Below are 16,147 nucleotides of genomic sequence, written 5' to 3' on the forward strand. Positions count from 1 at the left end.
TGGGATGGTGGCACAGCCGCCCTGACGTGCAGGCAGCCCCGAGGGCAGCAGTGGCGGGATGAGCCATCCCTGCATTTATTGCACCTGGCATTGCTCCCTGGAAAACACCCGCTGTTTCCCAGCTCTTCTATCCATTCCCACCTCTCTTGTCGCCAGCCCTTGCCAGGGACTGGGGCGAGTTTGGAGCACCCTGGAGCGGGGCTGGGTCGCTGGGCATGAAGGGCTCACGCTGTCCTGTGGGAGACAGTGCGAGTGGGTGGGTGCACCCACCTCTCCTCGGCTACTTGCTGCTGGAAGGGAGAGAGGATAATGATGGCTGTGCCGCCGTGGCAAATGACACCCCCCACCCGTGATTTCGGTGCCTGGGCAGCGCAGGTGGGTGTTGAGGAGGACGTTGGAGGCTCCACAAGAAATGCACGCAAATGCACCAAGAGCATCTCAGCCCCTTCCCTGCAGCCCAGCTCCGCTCCCGCAGCAGAGCCGAGGCCAGGTCAGGTCCTCAAGGCCAGGTTGGATGGGGCTTTGAGCAACCTGGTGTAGTGGAGGGAGTCCCTGCCTGTGGCAGGGGGGTTGGAACAGGATGATCTTTGAGGTCCCTTCCAACCCAAACTGTTCTGTGATTCTGTGATTCTATGACACCCACCCTCCTGGGAAGCCCCATCTTCTCCAAGGAGCTCCCTGGCCCTGGCACTGCCCATCAGGCATTTCCCACCCCTGCAGAGAGCCGGAGCCATGCGCGTGGCCATCATCGGGGCTGGGGTGATCGGCCTCTCCACCGCCCTGTGCATCCACGAGCGGTACCACGGCCTGGTGCCCTCCCTGGAGATGGAGGTCTACGCGGACCGCCAGACGCCCCACACCACCAGCGACGGGGCGGCTGGTTTGTGGCAGCCCTACCTGAGCGACCACGGCAACCTGCAGGAGACGTGAGTGAGGATGAGGAGGAGGCTGGTGCCGTGTGTCCCCGACGAGTGGCCGAGCCGCCCGGGCACGGCTCCACGGGGCTGGCAGAGCCACCACCGCTCTCCTCTATTCACGGCAGGCTCTGGCACAAAGAGACGTTCGATCACCTCCTCGGGCACCTGGGCTCGCCGGCAGCGAAGGAAATGGGACTTTTCCTAATTTCTGGCTACAACCTGTTTACGCAGCCGGTGCCGGTAAGGAGCAAGTCACGGCCAGGGCTGGGACGGGCTCCAGCTCGGAGGCTGCCCGAGGGCGGGTGGGATTGTACTTCTTCCCAGACGATGCTCTGAACGCTTCCGAATCCTTCCGAGTTTGTCTCGTGACGGTTTTCCCGGGACGCTGTGTTTTCCGTGCCCCCGAAGCGATACCGGGGTGTAGCAGAGGCTGAGCCCGTCGCGGGCGGGAGCCGGCGGAGCCGAGCTGGCCGTGGTGTGCCGCGGCTGCTCGCCCACCGCGCTCCTTTGCGGTGGGATGTGCGTCCCTCGCGGATTCTGGCCCACAGCCATTTGGGTTCGTTAATGAGCTCGGATATTTTTCCTCTTGCAGGACCCATCTTGGAAGAACATTGTCCTGGGATTCAGGAATTTGACACCGAAAGAGCTTGAACTCTTCCCTGGTTATAGGTATTTTTCAGTCTGTTTTCCTGGGAGTCACTGGTGTGCTTTCCCACGGGCAGGGAAGGTGCAGCTGGATGGGCACAGGCACCTCTCTGGCGAGGATGGGAAATGCAGGTGCAGAAGTGGCCTTGCTCCATTACCCCCTCTTCCCTTAAAATAAGCAGAAAAACAAAAAATTGGTAGCCTGGTGTGGAAACCATTCCAGTTCCTCTCCTACTTCACCAGATACGGTCAAACTGGGGGGAGAAAATCAGCAGAAGGTGGTTTATGCTGTAAAGAGAGGGGAAAAAAATTGTGCACCCGTTTGTTCAAGGGGCAGCTGGGGTCCCGGCGCTGCGGCGGCCGTCGGGAGCACCGGGGCGGGAGGTGGCTGCTCGTGTGAAGCTGCGGTGGATCCTTACGGTTTCCTCTCCTCTGGTTTCAGCTACGGCTGGTTCAACACGGCGCTGATGCTGGAGTGCCGGAGCTACCTGCCGTGGCTCACCGAGAGGTGAGTGCGGCGCCGCGGCGGTGCTGGGGCCGTGCTGGTGCCGGGGAGCTGCTGCTCCCCCCGATTCCTCTGGCCGTGGAGGCAGGTGTGGGTTTTCATCCTGCACATCAGGTGTTCCCCCGGATCCTTCTCTCCTGCCGAGTTGGTGGCGGGGCGTAGGTGGCACCTCTGACCTGCCGGTGCCGGTGGCTTCGCCGTGACAGCACCCACGGGGGACCTGAGCACCCTCCCCTGCTCTCAGCATCCCCCACCCTGTACCCCGCAGGAGCGCGGGGGCGAGGGCACGGCGGGATGAGCCGAGCGAGCCGGGAGGCAGGAGACATCCCTGGGAAGTGGGGAAAAGGGTCTGGAATTGTGACTCGCCCCAGTGGGGTGACAGACCCCCCTCTTTAACAGCTGCCCCAAGAGTGTGTTTTTGCGTGGCAAAAAGGAAAGTGAAAGTGATGGGATACTTTGAGACGCGGCTGGCGGCTTTTAGCTACTGGAGTATTTGGGGCTTCGTTTTGTTCCCCTGATTCCTAACGTGGAGCGGGCGCCCTGTGCAGAGCAGAGCCGGGGCTCTGCTGTGGGGATCAGCCAGGCTGGTCCCCCTCGTAGCTCGGACCATTAGGGAAGTGACTGATGACTGGAGACCATTAGGAAGCACCGAGGAGACCACAGACATTTATTACCAGGAGCAACAAGCCGTTCCCTACCCTGGGTATCAATTACAGGCGCTGATTTGAATGGTCCATTGGCTTTTAATTTGCCGCTAACAAATGAACTTGTTCTTCCCAGGTTAACGCAGAGAGGAGTGAAGTTTTTCCGTAAAAAGGTTGAATCTTTCCAGGAGGTGAGTGGTGACGTGGAGCTGGGGCAGAGCGGGCACGGCCCCATCCCGGCATGGAGAAGCAGCCTCCAGCGGGCACATGCTGCTCCAGGATCTCCCTTGGCACAGCCAGGACTGGGGACAGCAGCAAGATCTAGGAAACAAATTCTACCAGGAAAGATGAAGGCTCTTGGGCATCAAGAGATGGCTGAGGGGGCACGGGGCAGTGCATTCGGCTGGCACCGAGCGATGGTGCAGCCAAGCATTGGCAGTGCCCTTAAACTGCAAACGTTCTCCTCGCCCGCACGCGTGGGGTCTTGGCGAGAGCTGTGCCAGGAAAGCCGTGCCCTGGATCCAGCCCTTCTACTTTATTCGTTACCAGAACGTTGGACCGAGCACTTGACTTGGCTTTGGTGCGGGATGAGGGAATCTCGTGCCCGCCATGGGCAGCGCCCGGGGACGCGTCGCTCTGCGCGCTGCTCATCACGCCACGTCTCTCTCGTTAGATGTTTGCCCGGGGCGTGGACGTCGTAATCAACTGCACCGGGGTGCGTGCGGGCGAGCTGCAGCCCGACCCGGAGCTACAGCCCGGCCGTGGACAGGTCATAAAGGTGAGGTGGGTGCAGGGCTTGTGCCCCCCTCTGTTTTCCAGAGGATCCATTTGGTAACCGTGAGGTGTACCCGTGCCCGTGGGGGCAAATCGCGGGCTGGTGGGCTGGACCCATGCTGGGATCGGGTCCTGATTCCCAGCAAACGTTGGTCATGTAAAACCCTCACGTATGCGGAGGGCAGAGCAGAAAAGCTGGATCCCATTCCTGGTTCAGCTGTGGGGACACTCTGGGTCTCCAGCCCGTTTCATCGGGCGAAGCCGGGGGGTGGCCAGAGGCGTGATGTGAATGACAGCCAGATGTAAAATCCCTGGGAAAAGAGGGTGGTTATTTGGGGAAGCACAGACTCACTCATACAGGTAGGAAGCTCCATCTCCGTGCCTTCCCACGGCAGCGTGGGGAAGCTGGCACCAGGTGCATGTAGAGCCTGAGCAGAAGGGAGGGCACCACATGCAGACCCCGGCAGCCGTGTTCGCCGAGCCGTGCGTGTCCCCCCGCTGTGTCCCCGAGCCGGGCACCCTGCTCTCCGGATCTCCCTGACCCTCTCCCCTTCCTCTCCCAGGTCCTGGCCCCATGGGTGAAGCATTTCATCATCACTCATGACATGGAAGCTGGTATCTACAACTCGCCGTACGTCATTCCAGGGTAGGTGGCGGTGGGTGAGGCAGGGTCCGGCTCTGCTCTCCGCACTCCTAAAGCGCCGGCGCGGACACGGATCCCTGCTGATGCCAGCCCTGCAGCACCCCTCTTGCAGCAGCCCAGGTGGGCTGGTACCCGGCCTGAGGATGCTTCAGGAGAGCAGAAGGACACGGGCTGGCAAAGCATCGGCACAGAGCGTGGGTGCTCCCTGCGCAGACCCCGGCTCTGCACTCGGATGTGAGGAGGGTCCGAGCTGGTCCTGAGCTCGTGGGCTGTTGGATCAGGCAGCGCCGTGGGGCTGTGATGGCCCTGGTCCTGTTCTTTCCAAGGAGCAAATCCCACCAAAGCAGAACGCCAGTCCTGGCCAGGTCCTTAAAAGAGCCAAACTCTGATAGTGGGGCAAATATTTTGGGGGATTTTTGTTTTCACATTCGTACCCGTCTTTTTTATCAATGTGCGGTGACAAAACGGCTGTACAGCAGCTCACTGTGGGGAACGGCACTTCCCGTTCACGCTCCTGTTAAAGCCAGCGGCAGGAATCCCTTTTACTTTAGTAAAAGCCCACCCTAAAAACCTCAGCCTTCCCCACACCATCACCCTGAGCTGTGCCCACAGCTGTTGGCGAGACGTCTCCTGGGGACATCCCATTCGGTTTAGCACCCACGCCAGGCTCCCTGCAGGAGCTGAGTCCCAGGGGAAAACCTCATTTCTGTGTCCCCATAGGGATGCTAAGGGCTGAAATGAGATCCCAGCCCTGATGGCACCATCTCCTGAGCTCAGCGAGCGGCAGCGGCCGTGCCCGGGCAGAGCCCAGCTGCCAGCACTTCCCTTGCGCTTTCCACCTGCTTCCCACCAGCAGCATCCTCGGGGAGTTGGGATCTATTTGAGACGGCGGCGTATGCACGTACCCAGGGAGCTAAAGCGTTGGATAAATAAACACGTCTGCTGCTCATCCTGCCTCTGATTCCTCCTGAGAGCAGCCATCTCCTCAGCTCTGGCAATGGAGAGGGGTTTTTAGGCTGTAACTGGAATGCTGCGTTACTGGCGCTTCCTATTGCACAAATATTTCGGGATTAGGCAATAAGCCACCATGTAAACAGGGGCTTGGAATGCTCACAGCCCCCAGGCAAAGTATTCCAGGCGATTGCTGATCACAGTCCCAGCTAGGCATGGATCCCTCTCCCTGTGTTCATTTTAGCTGGAGCTGCTGTAGCTGGGCACCAGGCTGGTGCCAAAGGAAGGGGCTGGGTCCAGCACCCGGGCACGGGGGGCACCTCTGCCAGGCTGGAGAGCTCAGCCGTGGGAGCTCCCCTCCTGCACCCCTGGGCATTCAGCCCTTTTGGCTCTGTGCTCCCCAGGGCTCAGGCAAGGCTTGAGAAGGGTCCAGCAGGTACGGACACCCCCAGCTCCTCCAGCAGGTACAGACACCCCCAGCTCCCCCAGCCTCGTCCTCTGTTAATCCACAGGAGTTTTGGGGCAGCAGCAGCAAAAATCTGTTTCTTTCTGTTCCCCACTGCAGGCATCCCGTTGCTTTCAAGTCTTCCCCAGCCAGGCAGGAGCAGACTCATTTGACAGAAGATGCAATTAGCTCTTTGGTTTATCCAGGCAAAGGCCTTTTGGGTGCTGATAGTATTTAATGAATGACTTGCTCATGAGCTCTCCCGCCTGCCTGGCGTGAGAGTTTCTCCGGCAGGAATGTGTTGCAGGCTCAGGGCACAGCAGGATCCATAAATCACAGACACACGGAGTCCCTGGGCGCGATGGCCCAGCCGAGGACGGCTCGGGACACTCACCATCCTTTGTCTCCTTTGGCTTTTGGTGCAGGAGCGAGTTCACAGTCTTGGGGGGGATCTATCAGCACGGCAACTGGAACGAAGAAAACAGCGCCCAGGATCACAAAACCATCTGGGAGAGCTGCTGCAGGCTGCTCCCAGCTCTTCAGGTGGGTGATCCCGAGCCGAGGCCATGGGGATGGGCGCTGAGGGCAAAATCGGAATCTTTATGTGAGTAACAGCAGCACCTGCCTTCAGCCGGCCGGGAGGGCTGGAGGGTTTTTGCAAAGCCATTGTTGCTTGTGCAGCGTTTGCTGAGAACCACGTGAAGTGCACATGGAGCAACCCCGGGCTTTTTGCGTGCACCCCACAGCAGCACGTAACGCTTGGTGAGGGGGTAAATCATGGTGGGGGTGGCACAGCTCAGTGTCTGCACGTGCCTGGTCATGTCCATCATGGGCATCTCGGGCTCCGTGCACCCGGTGAGCGACAGGCAGGGGCTGGGGCTGGCGTTACGTTCAGGACAAGGTTTGTAGGAAAAAGTAATCACTCATATGGCTGATAAAAAATAAGAACAAAAGCTTTGGGAGGTTCTTCCCCCGGCCTTTTGGCACTGCTGCATCAGAGCAGGGCTGGCGTGTGCTGAGGCTGGTTCATACCCGCTCCTGACGCTACTGTTGCTCCCTGGATTAGCAGGAAAGGCACCACGGGGCTCTGGCACAGCGGTTTGCCTCACCAGCTCTGCTGCAGACCAGTGACATCCGAGCTGTGACCCAAAATGGTTCTGCCCAGTCGCCCCTTGCAGCATCACGGGAGCCGGCGCGCAGCGGGGATGGGGGAACCTCTGTCCCCGGCTCACCGCAGGAGCCCGGGTCTGGGGCAGCGCTGGGTGCCGGGACGTTCGGCTGCCGCGATTCAGAGAAACGCTGCGCAGGTGCTGATGTGCTTTTGCTTTCAGAAAGCAAAGATCGTGGAGGAGTGGAGCGGCTTGAGACCCGCGCGGCCCTCGGTGCGCTTGGAGCGGGAGACCGTCCGCCATGGGCGTTTCCAGGGGCAGGTACCGTGCACGGCCCCCGGGAGCCGAGTGCCATTAGCCACCACCCGAATTGTGCGTCGGCCACGGCCACCTCGGCGATGCAACACCAACCCCCTGGAGCCGCGGCGGCGCTGCCCCGTGTTCGTCGCGCCTCGCTCCGTCTCCCCTCTGATAACCAGTGAATCGTTGAGCCAGTTCAGCCCAGTGTCAGAGATAAGTGTCACAGTGGATATTGAGTTCTGGTGGATTTTATGGGGAGAGCGGGCAGGGAGCGCTCCTGCCAAAGGAAAACCTGCAGCTGGAGCTTAGTCCTTAATAGACACCAAAATTCCCACTCCGGCACGGGCTCTGCTGCTCCCGGAGCCACAGGAGGCAGGTGATCCGTGTTTTGGTGTCAGCATTTAAAGCAGGATGGTTTTCCGCTGGGAGCCCGTAAGTGTACAGCCCTGGCGCATGCAAACTTTATATCTCTGTTTAAAAAAAACCCCAAAACATGGTTTTTAATAAAATGCTCAGGGCCTCCAGCGCTGACACCAGGTTGTCGGTGCAAAAGATTGGACTCTTGAGATTTTTTTCAGTTTGAAGCTGAGCACCAGCATGAAATGAAGCGTGGTGACGGCGCAGAGGGATGCTGGTGGGGCTTTACCTGCAGTGGGGCTCTGAAAAATGCAGCTGCCTCATGTAGAGAAGCTGGGTGTTGAGTGTAAAACTTCCCCAGCGCAGCGGCTCTTTACATTGCCTTGCACTGCTCATATATCCTTTAAGAGAAAGGAGACGGGGGGTGGCACGAGTTCCAGTGTGCCGTCTGTTCTTGGACCCTCAGCCTGGCACCTTGTCGGGTAGGACCACGTCACGTCACTCCGGCAGATCCGCAGAGGGAATCCCTGATTCGATTGTGAGCATCTGTCTCCGTCCAGCTTGGCAGAGCTCAGAGCTCCAAAGGGGACGGCGACTGCAAAATGTAATTAAATGTCATGAAAATACATTCAATTTTTAGCTGGAGAGGCTTGGAAAGACAACGGTGTGTTTAGGTAAAGCCCAGAGCACGGCTCAAAGCGATGCTCTGTTTGGATTAATTTATGGATCGCTCTGCTCCTTTATCAGCACATGGAATCCGCGCTGCGCTGGCGCAGGGGGTGCAGCTGTCGATGCCAGGGATGAGTCAGGGCTCCCGCTGAAGCAAAGTGATCTACCGTGGCAGGAACAAGCCCTGGGTAGGATGTGACATGTGCTTGGGGGACCACAGCCGTGAGCCCGCTGCCGCGTGTCGGGGCGGCTGGAGCAGCGGTGCAGAGGATGCTCCGGGGCCCCGCTGAACCACGCTGAGTTTCTCCTGCCTCTCCAGCAGCTTTTGGAGGGAGGGAAGGAGCTGCGGGTGGCTGAGCTGTGCACCGGGAGCTCCCAGGTCAACGGTCAATCTAAGGACACCAAGGACCTTCCCAGCCACCGTCATTTCTCCTTCCTGCCCTCAGCCCCGAGGGCTCCAGCGCAGCTTTCCCAGCACTAATCCTTTCTCTTCTCCCCCAGGTGATACATAACTATGGCCACGGCGGGTTTGGGATCACCATCCACTGGGGCTGTGCCATGGCAGCAGCCAGGCTCTTCGGGAGCATCCTCCAGGAGAAGCAGCTGGCCGGCTCGACGCAGCCCCGCTTGTGAGTTACCGGCTCACCCGGGATTATCGTGACAGCAGTAGCTTAGAAATCACAGCAGAAAGAAGCGAATCACCCAGCGATACACGCGGGCCGTTCGACCCTCCCGCCAGCTCTGTTTTCCTGCCGCTGCCGGCTCCGTCGCTGCCGTTTGCCCGACGGCTGAGTTCCCTGCGCCCTGCCCTCGCACAGCCCACCTGGAGGGAGTGCTCTAAAACAGGGACCTCGGTGCCGGGGTCAGTCTGCAAAGGGCAGGCAGGGTTCACCTGAAACCTCGACAGTCCTGCAGTGCATCTGCACCACGGGGCAGGATCTGAAACCCAGCCGGTGCCACCTGAGGTCTTGCTGCCAGCTCCGACACCCAGCGTGTAATTAGATTTGCAAGCTCCCCCCAGGAGGCAAAAGCTCCTTAGTAGGAAGAAGCTCTGGAGCTCCCAGGGAAGTAACGGCGGCTCTGAAAGCACGTGCTTCGGTTACAATCGCTTTTCTTACGCTCGTGCCAGGACAGAGCACGGGTCTACAGCACCTGGTTAGTGTATCTGGCAATAGACAGCAGCAGTTGCCTAAAATGGGCTTGCCAAATGATGTTTTTAGCAACAAAAGCAACATGTCCCGGCCCTGTGTACTTGCCAGACTCTATATATAGCAGAGAGCATACACTAAATAGCTGTTCTGGTCCCTAAAACTCCCACGGGCCCTTCACTTTCTCGTTTCCTCCAGCTATGAGACGTGGCTGGAGCAGCAGAGTTGCTGACTCGGGGCAGGTTGTGCCTCCCGGAGGGGTTGGGGACAGCTCCCAGGAGGGTAGGACTTTTCGGGGGTGTTGAGTGACGCCGCTGGGGACCCAGTGCACTGTTCTGAAGATACAGCTTGGCCGATTTTTCCATGTCATGTGTTTTTCCTGCTCTAAAAGACATCACAGACAAGGTAGCGGATGGCCAAGAAGCATTAGCCTCGAAGCCAAAGGCTGGCGGTTGCCCCGAGCCCCGCGCGCAGTGCCCACCTCGCTCCCCTCCGCAGAGATGCCAACTGTTTCTTACTCATCTGTAATGCAGGTTCCCATTCCCTCTGACTCCACGTGCCAGAAATAGCTCATCAGCCTGGTTTGGGGTGTCCCAGGCAGCTGCCCCCGGGGAAGGAGAGCTGCTGCAGTGCAGCTGGGCTCCTGGAACCTCCTGGGCACCTGGATTTAAACCAGTCCCATGAAAAGCCCACCTTTCCCGGGCACAGCCTGGTGCCAGAGCCGCTCCCTGCCGAAGGACCCAACTCCTGACAACGCTGCTTCAGTTCCACCAAGGAAAAGAGAAACTTGTGAAGGCTTTGTAGGAAGCAACGAGCACTCGGTGCTGCAGGAGATGGTCCACGCACACGAGATCTGCTCCCGCAGTGCTGCAGAGGTCACCGTGCCAGCACAGCCGTGGCCCTGCGAGACCTTCCCCTGTCTTCATCTCACCGCACGCTGTGTGGCCACGACGTGCTTCTCCAGCGTGCACACCCTGAGCTGTCAGGAAGCTCTGATGAGCTTTGTTGAGTGCATCTGCTCATTGCCTGCCCTTCGACAAAAGCAGCGATGGGTACCCTCACCGTAAGGGCCGGAATTTCTCAGCGGCCACGGCCCTGTCCCTTTTCCTTCCTCTCAGTTGTGTGTGCCTCTGCTGTAGAATCATAGAATCATAGAATGGTTAGGGCTGGAAGGGACCTTTAAAGGTCATCTAGTCCACCCCCCCCGCAAGGAACAGGGATATCTCCAACTAGATCAGGTTGCTCAGGGCCTCATTCAACCTGGCCTTGAACGTCTCCAGGGATGGAGCATCCACCACCGTGACACCTGCAGAGCTGGCAAAGTGACATGGCATGGGAATTCTCCGTTCCAGCACGGGTTAGGGCAGAGCAGCGGCCGTCCTCGGCAGGCGGCGGAGCACGGGTGTGCGGGAAGATCCCGCTGTTCCCTGGGAGCGGAGGCACCTCTGCGGTAGGTAGACACAGGAAAATTAGGAGTCCCTCTCCTGTCCAGTCTGTCTGTCTAAAGGGTTTCCCACTTTATCTGGCAGCTCACCTGATTTCTTGCAGCCACATTCAAAGCGGTGTGATTAAGAAAAGGATAGAAGAAAGAAAACAATAGCGGGAGAAAATTGACCATTGATTAATGCTAGACCTAATGAGCTGTGACACCACCTCAGCAGAAGCCATTCGGTGAAACAGCGTCCGCTGGATTTCACTTATTCCAAACATGAGATGTTAAGGGCCACGTTCTCCTCCCATTTGCACTGCTGTAAATCCAGAAGCACTTGTCCGATTCCAGAAGAGCTGCACTAGATCGGGGGGTGTAGCAAATCATCGTATGGCTCGCAATAAAAAGTTGATTCTTCATATTTCAGAGCTTGTAGGAGCAGCTGCCCTGTGATCTGACACAGAAACCCCCCCGAAATGATCAGAGGTGTCATTGTACTTGCGGTCTGATTTTGCTTGTTTTGGGAAAGGCGACAAATTCATATATGTGCACAATAAAGGTAATATTCAAATATCGCGTGCGTGATGCTTTCTCTTCTTAATGATGGCACGGATAGGGCCTCAAATGCTAATTCCATGGAAACATCCCAGTAGGTCCTCATTCCATGTCTCCCCACACATTTTTCCTGAAAGCTTCACCCTGCAGGAGGAAGAGCTGTCACATCAGATTCTAAGTAGACAAATGAGCCTGAAATACCATCCTGTGAAATGAGGTGGTGGCCCACGTGTTGTTGCCAGTAGCCCCCATCCCAGTAAGGACTGATGCTCCGTATGGGAATGTTTGGGATGCTCTCCCGTAGCTCAGCCCATCACTCTGCTTTGGGACCAGAGTGACAGGAAAGGTCTTTTACGCTGTTAGCAGCCGCTGTGGGACAGGAGAGCGATGAGACTGAGGTTCGCTGTCGTGGCAAGGGTAAGGTGAGAGGGTCAGTGGGACGTCGGGACGGCCACTGCGCGTAATTTCTTGACCAGCACAAACACCACCTCCAGCGGTCGGCATCAGCACATTTTCCGAACTCGCAGTTCTCAACAACGATTGCCCGTGACACGGAACAAAGCTGGAAACACATCAAGTATCAGTAAAGTTGTCCTCTGTAAGCAAACAGCAGCTCTGGCATTTTGGAAAACAGAATGAGCTTTAGAAACGGCTGAGGATGCCAAAAAGTTCACAGAAAACACAGAAGAATGAATATTCTCCCCAAGTATTGCTTCTGCCACACAACCCCTTCCGTAGTTACCAACTGCTTCCATTCCCAGAAACACGACTCGTCATCCCAGCGGCCTGCCGACGGCTGCACGAGCTGCGAGAAGGAAGATTAATGCACGTGGAGATGAGAACACGCTGCAGCAGCCCAGTGTTCACAGATCGGGACGTCATTTTGACTCAGACAGGAGCATCCTTATGTTTGCAACTCACTGGGCATCGAAACAGGAATATCATTTAAAGGGTAGGGGAATACAGTCAGGGTTATGCACTTAATTAGATTTTATGAAAACAGGACAGGTAAAAGAAAAGTTTACATTAAAAAGTAGATAAATAGAGGGAGCCCTCCCTGCCCCGAAGCCCAGGCGTGCTGAGCCACCTCCTCCCAACACGCCCTTGTGATCTACAAGCACACGTCGCACCAGTAAAGCCATTGCTAGAAACTACCCGTAGGCAAGAAGCAAACCTGGCTGGTTCTTATTGTCCAAATGAATTAAATGCAAAAAAAGCAACTAAAGATCTTAAGATAACTTAAAAAACCATTTGGCTGTAGTTATGAGGTTACTTGTAACGTGAACGAGAACCCTGTGACTTCTCTTTACACCCCAGTGCACAAAGCACACCCGCAAAACGAGTCGATCTGCCAAGTGCTGAGTCCACCCAGCAGCACCTCTCTCAGACCTCTGAACATCGAGACAAAAAAATGTTCAAGTTATTGACCCTTTGTAAAAGTCCCACAGAGCAGCCGAAAGCATTTTTACTGAAAAAACTATTTATTTGTTTAACATAAAATATCTAGTGTGGAATTAAACTATCCAATGTTGCATCAGTAACATAGGAACAAAGGGAGTATTTTACAACAAGCTCGATTGATCTACACAAAGTTTTTAAACATTAAAACGTATCCAGCTTAGAAACTGTACATTCAAGCACAGGAAAACATTCAATGTTCTTTCGGCAAGCATTTAGGAATAATAAATCATTCCATCAAAGCACACTTGGAGAATTATTTTTCCCACAACAGCTTTGCACATTAATATATCGGACAGTTGGCAAGTCTCTGAATCCCACAATTCCGTTTGCTGTCCAGTTTAATTCAAAATTATCTCGCTTTATTGTTTTAAATGAACTAGCTATATTAATTCCTTCATCAGTGAAAAATACTCGACAGTGTGTAAAACAATCTTTGGAAGCTTACTTACTATATACATCAACGGCGTTGCCATATTAACAAAATATGACTTGGGATTATTTATAGGCTGTTGTGCAGCAACCCGAGTGCTCTGCAGCTTTTCAGCGAACAACCTAAAATGTTCTTCCATTATTAAGAATATGTAAGGACCTACAAAACCTGAACTTCAGTTTCTTCAGCCCAACAGGCTCCTACTGATTTCTGCGAGGTGGGATCAGCCGTGGTGGGCTCCTGCCCGTCCTCCATTCAGCTGATCCAAAGCCCCTGAATGTCCATGGAAGATCCTCCCAAAGTTCAGTGAGCTTTGGATCATGCTTTGGGCAGCACTGTCTTTAAATCAAAGACCCAGAGTAGGAAGTTGTCTCAGCAGGACCAATCTTGGCATTTATCTCATTATACATTTTCAATGCAGGATTCATAAAAAGTGAAAAGCAAAAATGCCTTCAGGTTTGGGGTGGGTTTTTTTTTTAATACTGTAAATGTCACAGGTTAAACGTGAACTACTCAACAGCATCAAAAGGTTTTGCATCACCTACAAATCTTCACCTGGGAAATATTTTGTTTGAAGTATACATATGTGCAAATTTAGGAGAGATCTAGACTTCACTAAAACTCTGCGAACGCGCACTTTGAAGGCTGTCGCAACGCAGTCCTGTAAAACCGTTGAATATCATCGCAGCAAAACCGAAGCCATATGTGAACATTAACTCTGGAAAAGCAGAATTTTAACTAAAAGCACTCAACAACAGGCAAACAAACAGCAGCAAGGCTGTGAGTGGCATTCCTTCAGGCCACGGGTTTCATGCACTTTGGATTCTGTCTCACCTCTGATGCAGGCTTACACGTCGCCGAATTCTCCAAAAGACCGTCTGGTTTTGGGGTGTACACCGAACGGTAAACACAGCTAACGGTGAGCCCACAGGGTGAGCCACACGTGAGCATCTGGCTGTGTCCCCGTCAGGTGTGGGATGTGTGTTGGCACGCTCTCACGTGCCTTCACCAGCAGGAGGAAGAAGATGGTAGTCAGAACTGTCATTAAAGGGTTAACAGACCATACTATGCAAAGGCAAAGCAGTGTTTCCTAGCTCACTGGTCACATGTGTGGTCTCATGTCTGATCTAAACCCACCCAGCAACTGCTTCCTCACTGCCAGTGTCCCGTCCTGCCCATCTCGTGCACGTCGGAGGGACGGCCCAAGGGAAACAAGTCCATCTGTCTCTACGTCGAGGCAGCAGAGCTACCCCAGGTGCATAGTGCATTCAGGAGAATTATCCAACGACAGCCTGATGGAAGGAGATGAAAACAGATCATTGGCACTGGTGGTCAGCGCCCTGAGAGCCCTGGCCACTAACTGGGGATCGACTGGAACTTGAGCTGGTGGAGATGGAGCACATGGGATGCAGAGACAGCAGAGACAGAACTAAACCAGCACAGAGCGACAGCCGCGGGAACGGACAGTGTGTTTCTGTGGCATCAGCCACATCTACAGTGGGATCCCTGCGAGCTGAATCCCATTTTCACATCACTGTGGAAAGGAGAGTTTGGCTGTTCAGATCAACCACCTGGGCAGCCTTTCATCGCAGTCACCACCCTTGAGGGGTAAATGAACAGACAGACCTTTCAGGGACTTGTCAAACTTTAACTTTTCTCAGCAGAAGATACTCGTGCACGGAAGATCAATAATCTCTTTGGCCTTTTTTTATTAGTCTGAGTTTCCTCAGATTCTTTAAGGAATTATCCACCACAAACAGCCTAACAGGTCTCCAGCATTATACTGCACTGCAGTGCTGCACAACGCCCAGTGAAAGCTGAACCCCAACTGTGTTCATCTGTATTGCACCCAGACACGGACTCAGTGACCTATTCCTGCCCCACAGACAAGAGGCCTGGTTCCCAGAATACTTAAAATATTCTACTGTGCAAAAATCTCTTGCACATTTACCTATGTTTACGTGAGACAACTGACCACACGTACTATAAAAATGTATTGCTTCCCACCGCCTAGTGATTAGCATGGAGTCCATCTCACTGACATTTGGTTGTGTGTTCCATAGTCTGGAATCCTGAAAATAAAGCCAGACACGGATGAGACGTGCCTCAGCTTCCTCATGCACTTCCTGGCTGCACATCCACAGACTCTGAAATCCGACTTCCTGCAGAGCGACAGATTTCGGACAAACACGACAAATTTATCCTCACTGGGACTCTGCGACGTTCTCTGACCAGAGCAGGATCATCAGCCTCGAGGAGCTACATCTGAAGGAGTGAAGTTCCTCATCTAAGGATGACTGCAGCTCGGCTCTTCCCATGATTTTTGTTCATTTACGACACGATGTCAGCTACATTCCTTGGTCACCAGCTCGACGTTACAGTCCATGTACAATCAGCAGCTATCGAAGGGTTCTGCCCCGCGGTCAGGAGGGCACCTTCTGTTGGGAGACACTCCAGAGCAGCTCCGTCCACGCTGCCACTGTTCAGACTGAGGCGTTTTTATCGAAGGTTTTGGGCACCACGAGAACATACCAAGGCAAATTGAGCAGAAACATACCCGGATCCATGCAGAAAACCACAGCGTGCACCTCCACACACAAAGAGACACCAGGACAGCCGAAGCAGTCTTCACCAAGCAACAGACGGAGTGCTCAAGGATTCTGGCAATGTTAGAAAAGTCAAATTCTGCTCCAAACCACGAGGATTTACATTTCTCATATAAGGTTCCACCTCTGCCACAAATACTGCACCTCACTGACTCAAACTACCTGCCTTGGATGGGAGAAACATTCAGAAAATCGGGTCCGAGCAACTAGTGCCTGTTAATTCCGAAGGCACAGAACCCATAAGCAAGGGAACGAGAAAGCGTTGGTTGATTTGCAGTTATCACATTTTGGTGGTGGTGGTGATGGCTAAAAAGTGCAAGGCAGGCATCTAATTCATAAAACCTACTCCGTAGTGTATGGAATCCACCGTGTGCTACGCCAGGTACACAATAAATATTAATCTTTTGTTTTTAGGCATCAAGAGTACATTATTTTAATTACAGCTTATACTGAGTGGCATTCAGTTAGCCATTTGCTTGACACGGGACATTTTAAGCTGAATAGCTGACCATGCAAGCACAATAGACTTAAGAAAAACCCTTCCTGCTAAAACTTCAAA

General features: G+C 54.6%; 1 protein-coding gene across 1 annotated transcript; it reads left to right on the top strand.

Annotated features, from left to right (window-relative positions):
- Positions 1 to 729: 729 nt before the first annotated feature.
- On the top strand, positions 730 to 8,592 carry DAO (D-amino acid oxidase). The gene is made up of 10 exons (XM_086623452.1): positions 730 to 926; positions 1,043 to 1,157; positions 1,510 to 1,586; positions 2,005 to 2,070; positions 2,848 to 2,902; positions 3,385 to 3,489; positions 4,049 to 4,131; positions 5,950 to 6,067; positions 6,856 to 6,954; positions 8,461 to 8,592. Exons 1-10 carry the CDS (start codon positions 733 to 735, stop codon positions 8,590 to 8,592), a joined length of 1,044 nt encoding a protein of 347 aa, XP_086479578.1. The 5' UTR covers positions 730 to 732.
- The last annotated feature ends 7,555 nt before the right edge of the window (positions 8,593 to 16,147 follow it).

Source organism: Tauraco erythrolophus, chromosome 19 (genome assembly GCF_009769465.1).
Source record: "Tauraco erythrolophus isolate bTauEry1 chromosome 19, bTauEry1.pri, whole genome shotgun sequence".
Classification (NCBI taxonomy): domain Eukaryota; kingdom Metazoa; phylum Chordata; class Aves; order Musophagiformes; family Musophagidae; genus Tauraco; species Tauraco erythrolophus.